Consider the following 17,957-nt stretch of genomic DNA (forward strand, 5'->3'; position numbering starts at 1 on the left):
ATTCCGCTCTGTAGCTCCGAAGGCCCTGAAGCTTCAGCCTTCCTTTGTAGCCTTCTCTGGCCCCGTGAACCCTCATAGTCCACTGCAGACTACTTCTCATTCACCAGCTGGACCGTGCGCTGTCTTCTCTTTCCTCTGCTGGAAATGCCATCTTCCTCTGGCACCTAGGGATGCCACCTGTAAAGGCCAGCCCTGGCTATTGTCTCTTTCCCCTCCACACCCCCGGTCTCCCTGCCTCTCTGCCAGGCAGAATTAACTGCTCGTCTTTCATGTTTCCGTAGCACGTTGACCGTGCCTCTAACAGTACTGCGCTTTATGACAGTTACGGGTGTATGTGCCTTTTCCCCCTCATTGGCTGTGAGCTGCTCAGGGTTGGGAACTCAGTCCCATGCATCTCTGTCCCAGAGTCCTGCTCCGGCGCTCCATGCATAGCAGGGACTGGTGCAGCAGGTGAGCAGGTACCCCCTGATGCAACCCAGATGGCATACTTAACTGCTCAGGGCATCTGCAGCGAGTGGAGGCACCGTGAACAGACATGTCCTGAGCAGTTCCTGGGATGTAGGGACTGGGCGGTGAAATGAACTGGACGCAGTCACTGCTGTCAGGGAGCTCCAGTGTGTAGAGAGTAGAGTTGGTGGCCTTGCAGGGTGATGTCCGCTGTGGCAGGCTCATCCAGCACCCGCTTGTACCCAACAGAGGGGGACCAGCTCTGCCACGAGCAGGGTGGGCTTTGCTGGCGGGGGAGGAGACTTAGGCTGGAGTGTGCAATTCGAATTGGAGGAAGGAAGTGCAAAAACAGAAGTAGATGTGAGCAAAGCAACTCGTGGGAAACAAGGACACTGTCGAGGAGAAAGAAGAATGAGTTTGGGGGGCAGAGTGGGGCCCTCAGTGCTATTTAGATATGCTACAGTCCTGAAGTTCAACATCCCATTTCTTTTGTGCTAAAATATACAGAATTTAAAATTCAACTAATATTATTAGCCTGCAGACTGCCAGGGACTGTTCTAGCCTCTGGGGATACAGAAATGAACAAAACAAAAACTCCTGTCCTCAGGGAGCTCATATTGTAGAAAGGTAAGAAAGACAATAAGCAGAAATTAAATAAAATACATCGTATTGTCAAACGTTTCAAAAATTGAGATTGTAATTCACATAACAAAGAGTTCATCATTTTTTAAGTGTACAATTTAGTGGATTTTAGTACATTCACTGTTGTGTACAACCATAGCCACTATCTAATTTCAGAACATTTCCATCCCAGAAAAAAACCCTGTATCTATTAGGGGTCAATTGCAATTGCCCTTCCCCTTGTCCCTGGCAACCACTAATCTACTTGTTGTTTCTATAGATTTGCCTGTTTCGAACATTTCATATCAATGGGATCACACCCTATGTGGTCTTTTGTGTCTGGTTTCTTTGACCTAGCATGATGTTTTCATGGGTCACCCATGTTATAGCGTGGAATAGTACTTTGTCCCTCAGTAATACTCTGTTGTATGGATAGACCACATTTTGTTTATCTGCTCACCAGTTGATGGACATTTGAGTTGTTTCCACTTTGTGGCTATTGTATATAATGCTGCGATAGACGTGTGTAAGTTTCTATGTGAAACGTATGCTTTCATTTCTCTTGGGTATCTGCCTAAGCACGGAATTGCTGGGCCAGTATGGTAACTCCATGTTTCACTTTAAAGGAACTGCCGAACTGTTTTCCACATTGGTTATGCCATTTTGCATTCCTACCAGCAGTGTATGAGGGTTCTAATTTCTCCACATCCTCCCCAACCCTTGTTTTATTCATTCATTCGTGATTAGTTGATTGATGTATTGATTGATTTTTTGGGGGGGAGTAGTAAATAAAACTTTTTGATTGTATATATTAATTTGAAAGCTTGCAGCCTGAAAAGTGAGCAGGTTTAACTCTTAGAATATACATGTATGAATGTCCTCTTTGCTTTGACAAATAAAGAAAATAGCCCCCACACTTCCACCATAAAAGCAAGCCACAAGCCAAAATACATGTTTTTCAAGCATTAGTGATGTAGAGGCCCACTTCATTTATTTTACATGTTTTTTTAAGATATGGATAAACAACATAATATCAGTTTCAGGTATGCAATGTAATGATTCAATATTTGTATGTATTGCAAAATGATTGGCACAGTAAGCCCATCACCATACAGAGCTACAGAACTTTTTTTCTTATGATGAGAACTTTTAAGATTTACTCTCTTAGCAGCTAGCAAATATGAGATTTGTTTTTACTCTTGTGGTATCTTATCATAGTTTTGCTTTTTATTTCCCTAATGACTAATGATGTTGAACATCTTTTCATGTGCCTGTTGGGCATGTGTAGATCTTCTTCAGATAACTGTCTGTTCAAATCCTTTGTTCACTTTTCACTTGGACTGTTGGTCTTTTGATTGCCGTGTTAAGAGTTCATGACATACGAACATAATTGGAACAGGTTTTTTCCCTACACTGTAGCTTTTCGTTTTCACTTTCTTGATAGTGTCCTTGAATGCACAGAAGGTTTTGATTTTGATGGAGTTCAATTTGTTTATTTTTTTTTTCCTTGGGTGACTTGTGCTTTTAGATGTCATTTTCTGGTTGCTTAATCCAGGGTCACACAGATTGACACCAGTGTTTCCTTCTAAGAGTTTAATAGTTTTCACTCTTACAAATGGGTCTTTGATCCATTTTGAGCTAATTATATATATGGTGTGACAAAGAAGTCCAGCTTCCTTCTTTTGCATGTGGGTATCCAATTTCCCCAGTATTACTTGTTGAAGACTATTCTTTCCCCCATTGGATGCTTTTGTAACTCTTGTCAAATATCACCTGACCATTGTGGGCTCTCAGTTCTACTTTATTGATCCCTATATCTTTTTATGCAAGACCACACTGTCTTCATTACTGTAACTTTGTAGTAAGTTTTCAATTGGGAAGTGTGGGTCCTCCAACTTTGTCCTTTTTTTTTTCCTCAAGATTGTGTTGGATATTTGGGATCCCTTGCATTTCCATATGAATTTTAGGATCAGCTTGTCAACTTCTGCAAAAAAAGAAGTTGGACTTTTAGTGGGGACTGCATTGAATCTGTAGATCAATTTGAGGAGTGTTACCATCATAACAGTATTAAGTCCGCTGGTCCCTGAACATGGGATGTCTCTCCATTTATTCAGATCTTTAATTTTTCTCAAAAATGTTTTATAGTTTTCAGTGATACGTCTTCTACTTTTTTGGTTGAGTTTATTTTTTTTTAATTTTTTTTTAACGTTTATTTATTTTTGAGACAGAGAGAGACAGAGCATGAACAGGGGAGGGGCAGAGAGAGAGGGAGACACAGAATCTGAAACAGGCTTCAGGCTCTGAGCTGTCAGCACAGAGCCCGACGCGGGGCTCGAACTCACGGACCGTGAGATCATGACCTGAGCCGAAGTCGGACGCTTAACCGACTGAGCCACCCAGGCGCCCCTGGTTGAGTTTATTTCTAAATTTTTTGTTCCTTTTGATGCTATGGAATTGTGTTCTTAATTTAATTTTCAGGTTGTTCCCTGCTAGTGTAATATATAGTATCTTAGGGGAAATGGGTTGGGAGTAAACAAATTATAGCAGCTATTAAACTTTAGTATGTGGGAATAAATCTGAAGAAGGCAGTGGGATGGTACAGGCTGTGCCCTTGAGAAAGTTACTAATCTTGTAGACCTTTATTTCCCTCTACTGTAAAACAAAAATAACTGTCCTGTTCTAATGGCTTCATAGGGCTAGTATGAAGTGTAAATGAAATAATAAAAAAAACAGGGTTTGGCACATGGTAGATGATTAACTAATCTTAGTCCTCTTTCCCACCCCCTCCCCCTTTTTGCTCTGTGCCTAAAAACTAACTGCAGGGTAAGCCCCATACTGGAACCTGCCAGCAACCAAGGAACCAAGTCGCTGTATCTAGCCCCCATTTCTGCTGAAAATCCTACCTAATGTCCAGGGAACCCCCAGTGCCTCTAATTGAATCCCAGCCATCTAGTGTCAGTTGCCAGATCTCCTGGTGCCAAATGTGCAGTGATGGAGACGTGTGTTGGAGGTTACTTCTCAGTCTCCTAAGCCACTAGGGCCTGAGATCCATCATCACTCTTTTTATTAAGATTTCAGAAGGGTCCCAGTCCTTTTAAGGTGGTTACACACCTCCTAGGAAAACCGTGTCTTCTTTTCCCATATTTGCTAACAAGAAGGCTCAGACTGGGTATGCTCATGTCAGATTTGCAGACGTCAGAATCTCTTGCTCAGATTTGTTGGCTAGTATGCAGATGGAAAGCAGGTGCCGAATAATTGTAAAAGCAGTGATGATTCAAGCAGAAAATAAAGAATTGGGAGTCAAGAAGGAATGCTTTCCCTAGACAGCAGAAGTATAGATCATTCCATCTAGGATTGAACAGGTATAGCCAAGTAAGAAACTTCCTATGTTTAAAGGGAGGAGGGAGTCTGTCAGTGGCTTCTTCTTTGAACTCCCATGGCATTTTGCATAGACCTCTTTTAATGCTATATCATGCTGTGCTGTAGTTACCTTTTGCGGGTCTCTCTCCACCTAGACTTGGAATTCCTCTGAAGTATGTTTAGTTAATTGTGTTCTGTAAGCGTGGATTGGCACCTGCCTTGTGCCTCGAGCCCAGTGTAAGTTTTGGAGATTAAATAAATGGGGTTAGAGATGGACCCTGCCTAATCAGCATCCTGGGGTGATTGGAGATGCTAACTGCTTTTGGAACTGAATTGACTAGATCCTTAGGATTCTATGTTGGCCTCTTCTCTGTGTCTCTGGAATACATTATTGTTTCATCTTGAAAAAAGAGTTGTTGAGGGAGAGGGACCTGAGTAAAACCAAGAGAAAATAAGGTTCAGTGGCCATTTGATAGGAAGCTCGAGTCTGGTCAGGAAACAGAAGGGGCCAAGGTAAGGCAAGTTTGGGAAGAATTGACAACTGTATGGGCCAGGGAGATGGGAGGGCAAGGACAGGACTCAGAGGCTTCTGTAACTACTCTTACTCTGTGTCTTTCTTCTTAAAGGAAAAGCTGTTTTTCTTGCAAGAGATAAACATCACCTCTCAGACATCTGCCATCTGATCCGCCATGATGTGCCCTACCTGTTCCAGAAGTATGTGAAGGAGTCACATGGCAAAGACATCCGGGTGGTGGTGGTCGGGGGCCGGGTGATAGGCTCTATGCTCCGCTGCTCCACAGACGGACGGATGCAAAGCAACTGCTCTCTCGGTAAGGTATAAAAGCTCACAGTCAGTGTGTCAGTCGCGGGAGGCCACCGGGATTTTTATTAGGATGTGTGCACCCATTCAGTAAATGTGGATGGATCCCTCCTATCTTGTCAAATGCTCTGCTAGGCGCCAGGATCACAGAGAAGAGTTAGAAACAAGCCCTTGCCACAGCGAGCAGTCCAGGAGAAGAATGGACAGGTGTAAGTGCTGTGATAGAGGTCAGGCCAGGGGTATCACGACACTGAGGTTGAACCCTATCTGGGAGGTGTTGGGACTCAGTCAGGTTTAGTGTAAGGGGTGACAGGGGGATCCGTGTTTGAGAAAAACCCTGGGTAGGGGAGGGATCGAAGGCATAAGGCAGGAAGCAGGAAGATGAGTTCAGGAGATTTTACAGTAGCTCAGGCAAGAAATAATGAGGGTCTACACTAATGCAAGGCAGGAGGAGAGTGATTCTGCTTTTACATTGTAATTGAAAATTGTGTTTTTCTTTTTATTAAATTTTTTTTTTTAACATTTGTTTATTTCTGAGACAGGGAGAGACAGAGCATGAACAGGGGAGGGGCAGAGAGAGAGGGAGACACAGAATCCGAAATGGGCTCCAGGCTCCAAGCTGTCAGCACAGAGCCCGATGCGGGGCTCGAACTCACGGACCGTGAGATCATGACCTGAGCCGAAGTCGGACACTCAACCGACTGAGCCACCCAGGCGCCCGACAATTGTGTTTTTCTTATATGTATGATACTATTAGCTGCAGTTTATGTTTGGGTCAAACGCATAACCCCATCCCATGAACCTATTGTTTTTGTGGGGTTTTTTCTTAATGTTTTTATTTACTTTTGAGAGAGAGAGAGCGAGCATGTGCAAGTGCTAGCGGGGAAGGGACAGAGAGAGAAGGGGACAGAGGATCTGAAGCAGGTTCCACCCTGACAGCACAGAGCCTGATGCGGGGCTCGAACTCACCAACTGTGACATTGTGACTCGAACCCAAGTCGGGTGCTTAACTGACCGAGCCACCCAGGTGCCCTCCGTGAACCTGTTGTTAATCTTGTTTTCTGTTATGGTGAATGGAGATGTTCCAGGAGGGATGTAAATTTTTGTCCCCATCAAAGAAAGCTCTCATCACCCTCATTGAATGAATGTGTGTGTTGGTAATATGAAAGAAACAACAACAAAAAACAACTATGGTTATTTCTTAAATGGCCCAGTGAGTGTACCAAGGCTAGTGATTAAGAAAGAGGCCGAGACACAGATTCGGTCCTTCATTAATACTGGTTGAGCAGCCACCACGAGCAGACTCTGTGAGTATAGCGATCAGCCGGGGAGCCCCTGCTCTGGAACAGCTTACGGGTCCATGAAGGAGAAGACACGAAAGCACATCATTGCAAGACACTGTGATGAAATGCTGTGAGGGGGGCAGATGCTAGGCTCAGGCTGACACAGTGCTAAGTACCCAGCATGCTGTCCCATCTCATTTTCGTGTGTGGTACCACCACAGTGAGCCTCGTGGATGATGCTGTCTTTTTTAGTCACCTTACAAAATCCCTTCTTTAACTAGGAACCACACAGTTTTGTCATTTACCCCTAACAGGTGGGGAAGGGACAGTGTTAAGGTAAAGACGTTAGTTGTTGGACCTGAGAACACAAGTCTTAAGTCTTTCCAGGGAGACTATTAAACCTGAGGTCTTAGCTTTGTGGTACCTAAGGGCAGTCAGACTGTATGTGTCTTTGGTATAGGATTTTGTCTCATAAGCCTTTCCGTCTCCCTCTTCCTAAGACATAATGTTAATTTTGCTTTTTCTATATGAAAGGAACACATTCTCGATGTAGAAAATTGGTAAGTATGGCAAAGTCAAATGAAAAAAGATGTCTATCATTAATCCCACTCCCTAGAGACAGCCATTGTTAACATTTTCTTATCATTATTTCCAACAACATCTATTTTATTTATTTATTTGGAGAGAGAGAGAGAGCACGCATGCACAGGGGAGGGAGGGAGGGAGAGAAAGAATCCCAAGTAGGCTCTGTGCCGTGAGCACGGAGCCCGACATAGGGCTCATTCTTAAAACTGACCTTGAGGTCACGACCTGAACTGAAACCAAGAGTCAGATACTTAGCTGACTGAGCCACCCAGGTGGCCCCAACCAACAATATCTCTTTGCACACTTGTGGTCATACTGCACAGTCTTCAGTCCTTTCACGTGTTTTTCCAAAGGATCACAAGCTCTCTACAAGCATTATTATTAATGATTCTAAAATATGCTGCTTTCCTCCATTAGGAGATATTTGTAGCTTTTCATTTATTTATCAACAAATATTTAGTGAGTGCCTACTATGTACAAGTATTTCAGTTTTCCAGGATTTTAAATAACTCTACCATCCATTTTGTGCAAAAAACTTTTTTCCATTATGTAAGATTATTTCCTTAGTGGTAGGATGAGTGGGTCTGAGGAAATAAACATTTTAAAAACTCTTAGATAAGACATGACCCTGTTGTTTTCCCAAAGGGTGTCCTGATTTCCGAACAGACCTTCTGTGAGTGATGACAATGCCCGTCTCATTGCCCCTCCTTGGCATTACCCATCTCTTCTTTGAAGGGTTATTGTGTCCTCGGTGTCTGATGTCACCATTATGTCACTGTGCTTTCCCCACAGGCGGTGTGGGTGTCATGTGCCCGCTGACAGAACAAGGCAAGCAGTTGGCTATTCAGGTGTCCAACATCCTGGGCATGGACTTCTGTGGCATTGATCTCCTCATCATGGACGATGGCTCCTTTGTGGTGTGTGAGGCAAACGCCAACGTCGGCTTCTTAGCCTTCGACCAGGCATGCAATTTAGATGTGGGTGGCATCATCGCGGACTATACCATGTCCTTGCTGCCCCATAGGCAGACTGGCAAGATGGCTGTCCTCCCGGGACTGTCCAGTCCCAGGGAGAAGAAAGAGCCAGATGGCTGCACTTCAGCTCAGGGAGTTGCAGAGAGCGTCTACGCCATCAACAATGGGTCTACCTCTAGTGAGAGTGAGCCTGAACTGGGAGAGATCCGGGATTCCTCAGTGAGCACAGCGGGGGCCCCGCCCCCCATGCTGCCTGAACCTGGCTACAACATTAACAACAGGATTGCTTCAGAATTAAAACTTAAGTGAATTCCTGCTTTTTGGGCAGCATTTAAACCAAATCCTACTGCTTCCCTATAGTTTTGAGTGAATAAAATCTGGACTAATGTGATTTCATTTGCACAGAAACTAGAAATCCCATCTGGGCACTCAGCATTCTTTCTAACGATGATTTAAGCAAACGGCTTAGCTTTGTGGTTTTTACAAAGACTAACCTAAAGACACTCACCACGAGCAACATCCCGACTGATCAACTTGAGACCGATGTCTGCTGCGAGCACTTGGATATACGGCTGACTTTTAAGGCGCTGACTCTGTCCTGCTGCTTCTGGCTGTGATCAGCAGAGCCCATTAACCCAGAACGGCCCCTGGAAATACTGTACTCAGAAGCCCCACTGGACGGAGGCGGGTGCAGAAGAGACCGAATGTGACTGCGGTTATGTGCTCTTCGTTAAGTGTGTGTGTGATGTGTGGAGAATACACAGTCCAAACGCTATGAGAGGATCGATCTCTGCTCCCCGTCAATCACCATCTTGGCCATATTTCTCTGACACTCAGGATATGGTGTTTTAGGGAGCTTCCTCATTAGCAGTGAAGCACTTTGTAGAAAGTTCGAGATTGAACGTTCTTTGACTTCACTGGTTGGCAGATATCCTGCTGCGTAACTGGGGCTTTCTACAAATTGCTTTGCCGCTCCGAATTTATAGACCCTGCTTCAACTAATGCCAGCCCCAGCAGCCTCTTGCACCTTTGCTGCCTTTGGCCTCAGCTGGAAATGCACTTCAACGAGCTAGTGGCCACACACTTTATTTCTTATGCGTGCACTAGAATTGAACACCATGAACTTTCTTGTCAATGGACTCTGTTCGTTTGTCATCCAGAAGCCGGTGGGTTTTTATCATAGAAGCTACTGGAAGATAATCATTTTCCCTCTTCTCTCCTAAAACTTTGTGTACTGCTTAGCTGTAGGAGGTTTTCTTGTATGTGTTGGTGTTGTGGGCCTGTTGGGTAGATTGAGCCATTGGAAACACACTCTAATCCCCTTGACCTTCTAGTCCTATCCAGGTTTCAGAGACCTGTCCTTACCCACTTTTCCACACTGGGGAGACTCAGGTATTAGGAATTGCCCATTGCACATTTTGGGGGAGGACGGTGTTAGATAATGTAGACGTGACACCAAGTGCTTTTCATTTTAACTCTAAGCAGTAGATGATGATCCTTCCCTTGGGAGAAATCATGGAGATAGAGTTTTCCATTTCTGCTTATATGAAGTATGATGAGAATGAGCAAGGCTCCCTCTTTAACCAAATACACTAAAACGTAAGCCCTCAAGAGTTACCATAACCTATTATTTCCTCAAGAGATCATACTCTGGAGCTGTGATGTTACATATGCCAAGAACACATAGACTTCCTCTTTGGAATGATCTCTGAAGCCATGCAAGGTAAGAGGCCTCCCAGCCTTACAGTGAGACCTCGTTTTTCACACCACCCCTCCCGAGAGGTAGTCCCAAGCTCCATCACCCATTTTATTTATCAGACTTATCTTCTAATGCTCTTTGGCTCTTAAAAAAAAAATCATTCCTCAAAACATAAATCTACCCATAAAGGACAAAGACCTACCAACATTGAGGAAGCTCACAAGTGGACAGTTTCCAAGGAAGGCTCTAGAAATAGTCTGACTTAAGGTCAGTTTCACTGGCCTAAACATCCATCTTCCCAAGGTGACTAGTTTGAAGGCAGCAACACCTATTTGGGTGTATAAATTCCTGGACTTATTCTGCTGTAAATGTAAAAATGTGTATAAAGCCAACACTGTCACATTTTTTTCACAACACATCTAAGTAGCAATTGGCTTTTAAAATATTGTGGCTAAAAGCACATCTCACCAAGTAGTACTTAGACAACTGAAAAATGTTTGGCTCCATGATATGGAGATATGCACTACACCATTGTAGTCTAAATGCAGTCCAACGTAGGGTGCATGCCACTCAGTTGTAACTCTAGTAAATTGTACGGTTGACGAATGATAACGCTTCACCTTTATACAGGTTACGACATTTACCTTATCTTTACCACTCAGGGTGGGTTTAGGAGGACAGTTCTAGGTCTGTTCTTGTTGAATTGTCCAAATGCTTTCTACGTAAACATCTGAACTGAGTGATGACCTTCTGGAAGCTGCATTCACTCATTCCCACTGTTCAGTGTAAGCCCAATCTCCCCACTTTATCTCAAAGGATACTAGCGGGCCCTGTGCTAAGCAGAGCAGCTAGAGGGTGCTTCCAGATTTGTCAAAGGGGGCTCATCTTCCAGCTGCTAGTGACATCTATAGTCATTGGCACCATTGCTTTTTGGCCCAGCCTAGAAGCAGAGAAAGCTGGGTCACACCCAACTCATAGCTCCCCTCCAGGATTTCCCCTACTGGCCATGGGCCCTGTGAGCCTCCGTCATGCGTCTGGGCCACACTTGTTACACCTGCCGACCAGACCTGCTGGAAGGAACATGGGGCTCAGAGCCAAATCCCGGTTTTGGCTCTCCCCTTAAATAGCTCACTAACCTTGTGCAGTCAGGTGGAGTCTGCCTCCATTTTTCCATTCTGATAGGGGAGATGCCTACTCTGTTTACCTCTTGGGGGTGCTTTGAGGTTGATGCGAGTTAATTAATGAGACTTTGCATCATGTGGGAGGTGGTAGAAGAATACCTCCCACATCTGGTTTTATAAGTTTCTCCTCACCCCTCCCCTAAGGGAGTTAAGAAAGAAAGAGGCCACGAATTCTTGGCATCAGCACATTAAAGAGTGTCAGGGGAACCTGAAAAGGATGCAGCTTCTCAGAGGCTTCACCGCCTGAAAGAAGGAAGGCTCTCCGTGTACTCAAACAGCCTTCTGGATGTATCGTATATAACCGGAAACTCCTGACTGTCCTATATCAACTAACGGTCTTCCTTGTGTAACATAAATTGCAGTGTCTGTACACGGTCTTCCCATTATCTTGAAACTGGTCGAAACTTGAATGCCAATAGCTCAGTCACGCAGAATATATATGATCCTGCACTTGGGAAAAATGTCTTCATGCTATCTGTCTGATTGCTGAGGGGCATGGGGTTGCCAGAATGTGCGTTTGGGCCTTTTAGGTCTTTAAAATCGGATAAAATCCTAAGCTCTTACTGTCACCGTTGCAGACTCCCTGCACGCAGCTCAGAGGGGATTCTGTGACAGTCGGGGGTGGGGCAAGGAGGAAAGGGAAGGAGAAAGGTCTTGGATACTTTTGTGACATTTCAGGGGAAGAAATAAGAAATTGGATCATTTGGAATTCCAGGGGGAAAGAGGAAGAAGTGGCTCTTCTGTGGATTGTTTTAAGGAAGGAATCACGCACACGTATTCATTAGAAGTACGGGTCTTTGAAACTCTTCTGTAGAAAGAAAATGAGATGCACAGATTCTCATGAACCCTGAGGAAGTGGGAGAGACATCCCCTAGCGCTTTATGTCCTGATGAATGTTGGTCTAAGATGATGCAAATCCAGTGGAGATTGAAGCAGCTCACCGGGGGTTCCAGGATCCCCCTGGTAACAGCTGGCCCTTCTGGAAGTTAATGACCAGAATGCCATGTGCAGGCAAGCTTAGAGCCACAGCTCTCTGAGGTGGGTCTAAGGAGCCATGTCAGACTGAATCCAAAGGCAGTAAAACAGGGCACTTCGGCTTAATACTTCCCTTTGCACCTGGAGGTGAGGCTATTATTTGTTGTAAGTCTATGCAGATGTTCGGGGAAGAGTCCTGACAACGGTCATCTTTGTCCCTGTCCCTGAAGTTAGTGTTGTTCCATCTGTTGCTGCAGCCCAGCAGCAAGCCTGGTCCTATTTTTGCCTCTGAGACTCAAGATCATGACTTTAAAATGTTTCTACCTGGAGAACCCCCATCTCAGGAATATGTTGTTTGAATACTTTCTTAAAACTATATTATGCTTCCATTCCAAGCCTACAGTCAGACGCTGCAGCCCTCCCTTCCAAATGAAAATTTTTTTCCTTCAAGCTCTTCCGTTTCTTTCTGGTGTGGTTCCTGTGCCCACGTGTGGCACTTTTCTGGGCCCTTGTGCCGGCATCCCAACCCTGTCTGGTAGTCTCACTGTGTCATTTCGGGTTCACTGTGGCTTTGAGGCAATACTGGGAAAGTCACCCGTGAAGCCAGATTTGAGGACACAGGAACAACAGCGCTTTGGACACCAGTTCAGTTCCCCATTTTATAGATGGAGGATCTGAATCCCAGAGGCTGAGATCATTTAGCGAGTCAGCCACAGGGCTGGGACCCGGGCCGTCCGATTCCCCATTCTGGTTTAGCATGCTGCCAGAGGTGGCTCTGTTCTTCCCTGGCGCCTAGCCCTTGCTCCCGTCCTGGGCTCACCCTCTGCCCTTTTTCCTGCTGAGCCTCTGCTCGGGATTAACGTGGTGTTGATGTGCCAGCTCTGAAGGGTTCGGCTCTTGGATGGCTTGTAAATGAGAGCCCCAGAGGTGTATATGAGGTTTCCATGGTGCAAGCTGGCCTAAGGCCCGAGCCTTCAGACCGGCTAAGACCATTTAGACCCGCCCCACACCATCCGTGAGAGAAAGAGGGAAGGTCCCAGCTGAGCTGGCGGAAGGCTCCCTCGGCCCCAGATTGGCTGATGTTTCCCCACTGCGGAACTTCTTGGATTTGTAGAGGTTTTTATGGGCCTCCGTGGAAGCCAAGGGCTTGAAGGGCCCATATTTCTCCCATCAGGCACCCCTGCAGGGGCATCCTGATGGACGCACACGCTCCAGCTACAGCCAGCCACAAAGTCCAAAGTTCGCTCCCACTTGGTGCTTCAGCTCCATGGCGCACCCGCCTGCAGCCAGCCACTGGGCCGGATCCCTCCCTGTTGTAGCCCTCATGTCAGCTGAGGACCACCTACCCCTCGAGATCCAGACAAGCCTGATAACTGGGCCTTCAGATGTCTGCGATTTCTAAGGCGCTTACATTGTGGCAGCCACAGCTGACTCCAGACTTCTGCTACCTCATTTTAAGCAACGATGGAGTCTCATCCCTGCAGTGCATCAGCTGACACGAAGCTCAGTTCTGTCCCCCATTTTCACACAACAAAATTCAAATGAGCCAGTGTGTGTGTGTGTGCGCGTGTGTGTGCGTGCATGTGCGTGTATGAGCACGTGTGTGCTTATGTATCTTTCAAAGATGTGAGAGGAAAGGACATTGCAGCATCGCAGACAGGGCACTCCCATTCATTAAATGTTCTTTTGATACGCTACAGAGGAATCCATAACCTTCCACCCCACAAGTACCTGTCTCCCTTCTTGGGACAGACCCAATTCATTTACATTCTCTTGTACAGCAGCATAGCCAGTCCTTTCCTTAATTTGATTCCTGCCAATGCCATTACCTTTAAGATTTCCCCTTCTCTAACAGGTGGATTATTTAAAAAAAAAATTTTTTTTTTAATGTTTATTCATTTATTTTGCAAGAGAGAAAGAGTTTGAGCAGGGGAAGGGCAGAGAGAGAGGGAGAGAGAATCCAAAGCAGGCTCCATGCTGTCAGCACAGAGCCCGATGCAGGGCTCGAACTCATGAACCGTGATATCATGACCTGAGCTGAAACCAGGAGCCAGCCACTTAACTGACAGAGCCACGTGGGTGCCCCACCAGTGGCTTATTACAGGTATTTTCCTAAACAAAGATGGCTCCCTCCTCAAGAGAAACTCGAGTGTCATCTCCCAAGGTGATATTTCATTCCCACTCTGCTAGCCAGGCATCACCACGACTGGCTATCAGGATCGTCACACTTTATGGAAGGCAGCACGAACTCACATCCGTGGCGCCAGTTTGAGTTAGACATCCCCAGTTCAAACCCTGACTCGATAACGTCTAGCTTGGGAGACCTCGGGAAAGTCACTTAATCTTGCCAAACCTTTGTTTCTCTACCTATAAATGCGATAAATAAACACAATCTTGAGCGTGGAGCACTTGACCACATGCCTAGCCTTCAGCAGCTTCCTTTCCTCTTGCTTCCTCCACCGTCAACAGTCACAAACAGCTCCTGGCGGTGACCGTGGCTCTGTGCCAGGAGATAAAAGCTGGCAGACAGCAGCTTTCCAGCTGGGAGGGCGAGGAGGGCCGGCAGCTGCTCAAGCATGCCGTGGCTTAGGCTTAATAATCGGAAGGCCCCCTCCATGCTTGAGATGATGCTATAGTGTAAGATGTAGGTGGTGTATTTGGCTTAGGCTTGTATTTGAAGGAAAGGCTGCCTCGGACAACTGGGAGGCTGGAAAGCTGCTGAGCAGCCTGACCTTGGATGATTTAGCACCTGGTTTGCTTGGCTTTTCCTGTATTAGGTTTGCTGGCCTTGCATCAAATGGAGGGAGGAGGTGCCAGGGACTTGAATGAAATCTGTCAAACAGAGGGTGAGGGGAGTGCAGAAGGCCAGGGTGGCGCAGGGCACTCCTATAGCCCAACGGCACCATCTGGACTTGGCAGGGATGACAGCCCTGAGATCAGATGGGGAAGCAGCCGATACAGTGGCTAAAGTCCCGCTGACCTGGGCCTGTCCTGAATGAGACTCCCATAATCTCCTGTCTACAAGGAACGCTCGTCTCCTGAAAGGGGAGCTGGGGCTCTCGAGCCCTCTGCTGAACTAACAAAGGTCTCTGTGAAGACAGGATCGGGCAGGTCGCTGGTTCCTTTTAGTCCCACCCAGAAGTCCCCCAGAGTGCCAGCGGTGTGCTGGAGCCGGCCCATAGTGGCCCGTGAGAGGAATTTGGAGAGCTGGTTTTTAAACACGGCCATCATTAAACATTAAATTCTATAAACCTACAATTAAAGTACATTAAAAACATAGGTGATAAGTACTCAAAACTCATCACTTCCTAATTATTTTACTACATTTTGCCATTCTCGATGCTCTTGAGGTTACGCTGTCCGTTGTATCTGTGCGGTGGAAACGCCATGTAACGAATGGCGAGCTGCTTGCGCGTCTCTTCAAACGCCCCCCATTCAGGGACATCACGTTGGCCACTTGAAATCAGCCGTGGTGGGATATGTCCGCCACAGAGATGCATATCCAGTCGTTCCCCCCCGGAGGGCTGGTTGTTCAACATTTGTCAGTACACCACTGCCACGGGGTGACGGAGAAAGAAACTGAGCCATGTAAGCATTGGCACGCCTGACCCCAGGGAGGTGGCCTGTGTGATGTATTTCTCAGAAGCGAGTGTGCTGGTCTACTGTGCAGAGCTGGTAAAGGAAAACACTCGAAAACGCTGCTTCTCCGCCTGTTTTGTCTTGCCTCTGTTTGTCACGCGTGAGCAAGGTGTTTAGTTTGCTCCTAAACTGAACGGAGTCATGTGTAGGTTCTGTCTCAGTGTGGGCTGTGCTTCAGTTCCCTCCAGGAAAGTGCGTTCGGTTCCTCCACCCTAAGTGACAAACTGGAAAATGTGCTATAAGGGACGTACCTTAACTAGGCACCAAAGGAGCTCATTTCCAAGTGGTTTCTACAGCAATAACAATGTTAACTTCTCCGACAGGGAAGAAATCATTCCTAAATGATTGTTTTGCTGTCTTTGCTTTTTATTAAAATTAGTACTGTGGGACAAAATGCCTTGTCTGCCTTTGTTCTCCAAACCCTGTGCCTTTTTCAGTGAGAACCACATGCTGAATCTACATTTTATTATCTTCATATCATAAAAGGAGGGAAAAAGCGTCACAAAAACTTCGTCCCATTCACTGGCACACCAGCTGCATTCTGAAAAACCGTAATTTTCCTTTCAAGTGCCGAGTGTCATCTGAGTTGTAACACTGCCAACTCTCAACCGTCAAAATGATGGAGGAAAATACTAATGCAGATGGTGGGAGCTTGTCATGGGCCTGCTCCGTGCATTCTCCTGGGCTGACATTTGAACTAAGACTCCAACAGCAAGAAAGGGCTGAAAGCCATTAACGACGGATGGCCGAGTGGTGCAGTCAGGGTCACGGGGGACTGAAAGGATCTGTGTACCCATCTGAAGAATGCTCCCGGGTCAGGCTGAGCCGGCGGGACCTGTGTCCGCATAACGCTTCCCAGGGCTTCCTAGCAGAAAACTGCGATCTGACCTTGAACTCACCGTGGTCAGCACCAGGCCTGAGGCTCCTGAACTCAGGCTGTTCCTCAGTTTGTGAGGGGGAGGGAGCCCAGCCTGAGGCAAGAGAGTGGCTCCATTGTTGCAGCCAGGGATGATTTGGGCATCGCTACTGTCATACCACTCATATGTGCTTCGAACCACAGACTGGGGAATGTGACCATGTTTCTTTTTATTTTATATGAACATCTTTGAAGGACACAAAAGCAAAGAGTTTAGGAAACCACCCAGATTTTAAATTATCAAAATTTTCTATTTTTACTGCATCTACTCATTTCTTTTCCTTAATTAAGCATTTAATACAAATCCCACACACTACATCTTTTCTCCTCTGCATTCTTCAGCATGTATCTCTTTTTTGAAAGAGGGCATTTCCTTATGCCTTGACCACATCTACCAAAAAAATGTACAATAATTCCTTGATAACACCCACTTCCCATTCTTTATATTTATTTATTTTTGAGGCGGGTGGATAGGAGCAGAGAGGGGGACAAAGGATCCAAAGCGGGCTCTGCACTGACAGCAGCAAGCCCAATGTGGGGCTCGAACTCATGAACCATGAGATGATAACCTGAGCCGGAGTCGGACACTTAACCGAGCCACCCAGGTGCCCCACCCACCTCCCATTCTATCCCACTCCCCAGGTTGTCTCAAGAACTACCTTTAGCTGCACTGTAGACCAGGGCATTTGAATGGCAGGAGGTGCACTGGAAAGGGTGGTGGTCGTTTTCCCATCATCCTGATTATGGCTCTGGCAGAAACAGTGGCACCAGGGGAGACACCACTGGAGGGGCACCAGCTGCCTACAGACGCCCTCCCAAGTTGCGGGATCTTGGGATTTCTTCTCCTCAAGGAATAAGCCTATGAAGCTCCCCTTCTATTTTCCAGGGTCCCATGGTCTTCCTCTGAGACTTCCCCAGCCTCCACGCTGCTGGCACCCACCTGGCTGTCACACTGGTGCCCACTGCTTCTCCTGCGGCTGTGTCTTTCACTGCAGGAATTGCCTAAATCAGGGAAGGGGCTTCTCCCAAGGATGACCTCTTTCCCCAACCTCAGACCTATTGTACTCTCATGGAATCACAACTCTTCAGATCTCCCAAAGATCCTTGGCTTCTTCATTTGTTAGAAAATTTTGGCTGCGGGGCGCCTGGGTAGCTCAGTCGGTTAAGCATCCAACTTCAGCTCAGGTCAGGATCCCACAGTTTGTGGGTTGGAGCCCCATGTCGGGCTCTGCGCTAACAGTGTAGAAACCTGCTTGGGATTCTCTTTCCCTCTCTCTCTGCCCCTCCCCCACTCACGCTTTTTTCTCTCTCTCTCCCTCTCTCTCTCTCTCTCTCAAAAAAAAATAAACTTACTTCAAAAAAAAACAGAAAAGAAAATTTTGGCTGGATTTCTCATGAGAGACCAAGAGGACGTCTAAGGAGCAGCTCACTGTCACATCCGAAGGCACACCTCTGAC

General features: G+C 46.3%; 1 protein-coding gene across 4 annotated transcripts in view; it reads left to right on the forward strand.

Moving 5' to 3' along the window:
• Positions 1-12,399, forward strand: part of RIMKLA (ribosomal modification protein rimK like family member A) — a 33,196-nt gene extending 20,797 nt beyond the window's left edge. For all 4 annotated transcript variants that reach the window (XM_086716648.1, XM_086716650.1, XM_086716651.1 and 1 more), the window contains 2 exons: positions 5,055-5,258; positions 7,909-12,399. In XM_086716648.1, coding sequence (XP_086572774.1) covers positions 5,055-5,258; positions 7,909-8,399 — 695 coding nt within the window. In that variant the 3' untranslated portion in view covers positions 8,400-12,399. The remainder of the gene's footprint in view (positions 1-5,054; positions 5,259-7,908) is intronic.
• The last annotated feature ends 5,558 nt before the right edge of the window (positions 12,400-17,957 follow it).

This window comes from Puma concolor, chromosome C1 (genome assembly GCF_028749965.1).
Source record: "Puma concolor isolate L17-30 chromosome C1, mPumCon1.1.hap2, whole genome shotgun sequence".
NCBI lineage: Eukaryota > Metazoa > Chordata > Mammalia > Carnivora > Felidae > Puma > Puma concolor.